Source organism: Triticum urartu, chromosome 5A (assembly GCF_056163025.1).
Source record: "Triticum urartu cultivar PI428250 chromosome 5A, HENAU_Tu73, whole genome shotgun sequence".
Classification (NCBI taxonomy): domain Eukaryota; kingdom Viridiplantae; phylum Streptophyta; class Magnoliopsida; order Poales; family Poaceae; genus Triticum; species Triticum urartu.
This window is the reverse complement of record NC_141877.1, coordinates 132108014-132113138: the sequence shown is the minus strand read 5'-3', so window position 1 is coordinate 132113138 and position 5125 is coordinate 132108014. Positions and strand designations below refer to the sequence as shown.

The window sequence follows — 5125 nt, the reverse complement described above, 5'->3', positions numbered from 1 at the left end:
GGCGCAAACCGCCTTGTTCCTATCCGTCTTTCTTTCTCCTTCGACCCCCCTTTTCCCGCCATCTTCTTCTTTCTTTATTCCTTTCTTTCCCGACTCTCTTCTCCTCTCTTACTACCCCTCCACCTTCCTTCTCCCATCGTTTACGTCAGACCTTGTCGTCGACCTCAACTGATGATCGTCACCACTAGTGGCAGCGAGTTCGAGCGCCGACACTAATCATCCCTGAGCTCGAGAGAGAATGTGAACCCATTAGGTCGTCGGCAAGCCTTTAAAAAAGCATGTCGCCGAATGCTCGCCACTGCCACCGCCACTGCCACCACCATGTGAGCTCGGTGCTCACTCGTCAGCCTCTCATCTTCTTTCTTGTAAGATTTACTTCTCCCTCTCTCTTCTAGTCCCAAGCGTAGATTTTGCATAATATTTATGCATTTTTCTTTCATGCCTAAAGTCTAGAGGGCTAAACAAATACTAGTACAAGCCAAGCTGTATCATACCCAATCATCAAAACTTCAGCTCTGCTGGGGCTGCTGCTGCTGCTTCTTCTTCTTCTTCTTCTTCTTCTTCTCTCTATCCACCGCCTCCCCCTTCCCCGTCCTCCTCTCTCAGTCCGAAGCCAATTACTGAGCAGCTTGCCTTCGTCTTCCTCTCCTGCGGTTCCTGGAGCTACGTCTTCTCGGCCCCTGCCCTCTGATTCGCCGCTCCGCTCTCCCTCCTTCTGCCGCAAAGAGGGACACTCATGGCGAGGCTAGTAAGTACGTTTATCACCGCTTGGGTTAAGGAATTCCTGTGGTTTTTTGGCCGCGAAGGCGCTCTTCGCGGCGCTTCCATCCCGGATTGGTTCAGTTTGGTTCTTGCACGGCGCCGTGGGGAGCTAGGGCGCCCCACTGCTATTGATTTCCGCCGCTTGGTGTCCTCCCTAAATTCGAGATCCTCCTGTTGAGATCTTGCGATCCGACGCGCTGTTTCTTGCTTCTTGCGAATTTGATTCCCTGATTGATCTGGAATTGTTTTGAAGCTTCGTGTTGGATTCATGGAGTTGCAGTGCAAACTAGTACTGACTGGTTCGTGTTCTTGTGCTGCTCTGTTTTGTTGCAGGTAGTTCTGGCATCGCTGCTTGCCGTAATTGGCCTCGCGCAGGGGGAGGCGCAATGTGCGCGGTACAGCGGGCGGCCGCGGCCACATAGCGTGACCATCACTGAGTTTGGGGCCGTCGGCGACGGCCTGACCGTCAATACGGTGCCCTTCCAGAACGCCATCTTCTACCTGCGGTCCTTTGCCGACAAGGGCGGCGCACAGCTGTACGTGCCCAAGGGGCGGTGGCTCACCGGCAGCTTCAACCTCACCAGCCACCTCACCCTCTTCCTGGAGAAGGACGCTGTCATCATAGGCACCAAGGTTGTTCTCCACATCAGTAACTTATAAACGCCTTCTCACTTTATCAGCATGAGGATTCTGCAGTGCTGCTGATTCCATGGATTGGATGTTCTCCTATTCATGGATCGATGTAGCATACCTACCGCTTTCGTTCCACACTGACAGTAGGAGCTTAGGATGTTTTCTTGATATCAATTGACTTTTTAGACATCGTTGCATGAATGTGGGTTTATTTGTCGCTTTCAATTGCATTAACATTGAGAACTGTTAGGAACTTGCAATATTCTTAGCTGTCAGCTTATTTCTTCGTTTATGTATGGTTGGTGAAAGATGTTTAGTTGGAACGATTTGACATGTCTCTAGGTAGAGGTCATACGTGATGTTTACCTTGAAAGACGTTTTCGTGTGAGTATAATCATTATTTTGGTCTTGCGCATATTTAGAGATCACTATGAATTTTCTTATGCATGGGTTTCCGCGTATATAAAATTTTATGAACATTAGCGGCCCAATATTCGACTATCTGCCCATCGGTTTTGTCTTTCCTAATACAAATGATCGGATGGTGACACGTAGTTGTCCATGTGAGGCCAGCAAACAAGGAAAAACAATTTGTACTTGGATTGTTTTGAAGTCAAGCTGCTTTCTTTAATCATGCCTGTTAGTAGGCCGATTTTGATTGCCTGCCCGTAATACACAATATTTTGTGCACATCACGGAATGGACGACGTCTTGTCGAGTTTTATTCTACTACATTGTTTTGAAGTTTGAAATTATGAGATATAGGATAACATAGGCAGCATAAATTAGTATAAAAGGAAGAAACTTCTTATTTACACCTCATTTATTCCTTTTAGTCTCGGGAATTAATTCAATACTCATTGTATTTGAAATTGACTATGAATTTGCATTGCAGGATGTGACACAATGGCCAATTGTGGAACCTTTGCCATCATATGGCCAAGGAATTGATCTTCCGGGTGCAAGGCATCGCAGCTTAATAAATGGGCACAATGTTACCGATGTCATAATTACAGGTAAATACAGTCTTCTGTTAGACATCAGAATTTTATGTGGTTTGTCATTTGTTTTAGTATATTCAATCCATAGTCACATTTAAATTACATTTCTACAGGGAACAATGGAATCGTAGACGGCCAGGGTTTGATATGGTGGAATTGGTTTCGCTCAAACAAATTGAACTATAGCCGGCCTCATCTTGTGGAGTTTGAGGATTCGGAAGAAATTGTGATTTCGAACTTGACATTTTTAGATTCTCCAGCATGGGGTATACATCCTGTGTATTGCAGGTATGTTGACATTTTTTTCCAGAGATAATTCTAAACCCATTCTTAGTGTTTGAGAGATGTATTAACATGTTTTTTTCCAGCAATGTAACAATCCGTAATGTCACAATCGAGACTGAATTGGATGCTCCACTCACCAATGGAATTGTCCCAGGTAACACTGCTCTTCATGTGCTGCTACTTTAGTAAAAGCCCGTACATTATATTTAATCTAAATCATCTATTAGGTTTTGATTGGATATTTGTATTCTAAATTCACACACATAAAGATTTTTTTCACAAGTAAATGTGTTTTGCTACTTAAATTGAGTTGCCATTATATGTATTTGGATGCGTTCCAGGAGCTAGTAAAAATAACCTACTCGCTATTGAAAGGAATCAGAATAAAATACCTCAGATCTACTTACCGCAAGATAAATCTATTGTTTCCTTAAATTGCTTGTGTTATTTTTGTATAAGTTCTTTGCGAACATTATTCTACTGCAGTAGCATGGCTGAAGATTGTGAATAACTTCTGTACTGTTTTCTATGCAGATTCATGCTCGAATATGTGCATTGAGGACAGCAGAATTAGCGTCGGTCATGATGCCATCTCATTAAAAAGTGGGTGGGACAACTATGGCATTACATTTGGAAGGCCAACCTCAGATATTCACATTAGTAGAGTGGATCTGCAAGCCTCACTGGGAGCTGCTCTTGCATTTGGCAGTGAGATGTCTGGTGGGATCTCGGATGTTCATGTTGATCACCTTCATATTCATGGTTCATCCAAAGGTATATCCTTCAGGACCGCACCAGGCCGTGGTGGTTATATAAGGGATGCGATAGTATCAGATGTCCAAATGGAAGACGTCCATGTTGCAATCGAGTTCACCGGCGATTGGTCAAGCCATCCTGATGAACATTTTGATTTGTCTGCACTCCCGGAGATCAGTGGAATCACCTTAAAAGACATGGTTGGAAAAAACATTTCGTTTGCAGGAGTTTTGTCGGGAATCGATGGCGATCCTTTCACCAATATCTGCCTCTCCAATATCAATTTCAGCATAGCTGATTCAGCGCATTCCGCCTCTTGGTCTTGCTCCAACATTTCTGGATACTCCGAGTCAGTATTTCCTGAGGCTTGTTCCGACCTCCACAGTCAATCATCAAATTCCTCCATCTGCTCATCCACCCTTAGCTACCATGCCCTTGCGACAGCGTAAATGCATATAGCACCCAATATTCATCCTTTCATGTTTCTGTCCATGTACAATCTAGAGACATCTAGCTCTTCATCACCATCTTTCCCCCAAAAAATTCTCTTCCGTTATAGGTGCATCAAAGAATCATCGGGCTTCATACAGTCAGCTTTGAGGCTCATAATACAACAATTTGGCTGGCGTCCTTGATGAGTCCAGAGAGGTGTTTCCTTGTACAGTTACATTTGTTCATTCAATCTGTAAGAAATTTTGTCCGGTAGGTTGTCGAGTCCAAAGAGTTGGTTTATATTGCTGTTTATTTTATTGCCATATATAAAATAAACATTATACAATATGTTAAGGTGACCCTGTACATCTTGTCATCATCATCTTGTGAGCATCCAATAGAACAGCCTCACATGTTATCCTGGGATGCACAGGCTGGCCCCTGTAGCCCAGCATGCTCCTTGTCCTGGCTGTCAAATAAATTGGTATCAATGGGGTTGTTAGGCCGGTTTTGATGGCTTCTTTGTCTCTTTGGGGGGCTTTATTGGCTTGGCTTTGTCGCCATGTCATGTCGCAAGCTCATACTATCATGTTGGGGTTGCCATTTGTGCAAGCTTTGGCCAGCTACATCAGTACCAAATCACCGGATAAAAATAAGCGGCCGCGGCGGAGAGGAGCTGGCACTGATGGCTGATAGCTAATGTCTCCTGTACTCGTCTGGCGCCACTTGGGCAGCATGTGCAACCAACCTGCCGCCTTTGCAAAGATTGTACACGCTGGGAACAAGGGCAATCACTCTTCTGACGCCACCACCGTCTACTGCTCATGAGATAATTGATTGTACTGTACTGCAGCAGTGGCCGTTTTCACTTACTGAAGTTGCAGTGCCTTGATCAGAAGTCTTGGAACCAAGGTAAGAACAAGACAGTAGAAGGTTCTGTAAAAAAAGAAAAAAGAACAGCAGCAGCATCGGATCCTGGTTGGTTCAGAAAAAGCCGAGGTGGCCATGTGGTGCATTATATCATTGCAGAAGATGCGTCCAAAATTAACGTTCAGATGCTGCTACAATACAGCCTTTGAATTCTGAGGGCGGTCAAAGGTGGATGTTGATTTCCTGTTGGATAATGCTATGCTGCTGCTGCGGGTCCAGTGGATTTATTACTGCTGAATGCAAAAATCCAGCGGATTTACTGCTGAGAAGAATGAGCACAAAACACACCAGCTACGACCTCCCATCTGGAAATCGGTAGAATATGG

The 5125-nt window shown here is 44.6% G+C and overlaps 1 protein-coding gene across 1 annotated transcript; it reads left to right on the top strand.

Annotated features, from left to right (window-relative positions):
* The first annotated feature begins 481 nt into the window (after positions 1-481).
* On the top strand, positions 482-4223 carry LOC125508156 (putative polygalacturonase). The gene is made up of 6 exons (XM_048672761.2): positions 482-748; positions 1096-1395; positions 2291-2411; positions 2510-2684; positions 2765-2835; positions 3216-4223. The coding sequence occupies exons 1-6, from the start codon at positions 737-739 to the stop codon at positions 3884-3886; spliced, it is 1350 nt and encodes a 449-aa protein (XP_048528718.1). The 5' UTR covers positions 482-736; the 3' UTR covers positions 3887-4223.
* Positions 4224-5125: the final 902 nt, after the last annotated feature.

Excerpts from the sequence above, each read along its gene's own strand:
- LOC125508156 (XM_048672761.2), top strand. Across the intron at positions 2,412-2,509 it reads TACCGATGTCATAATTACAG|GGAACAATGGAATCGTAGAC; the intron begins GTAAATACAGTC and ends ACATTTCTACAG. Across the intron at positions 2,685-2,764 it reads ATACATCCTGTGTATTGCAG|CAATGTAACAATCCGTAATG; the intron begins GTATGTTGACAT and ends GTTTTTTTCCAG.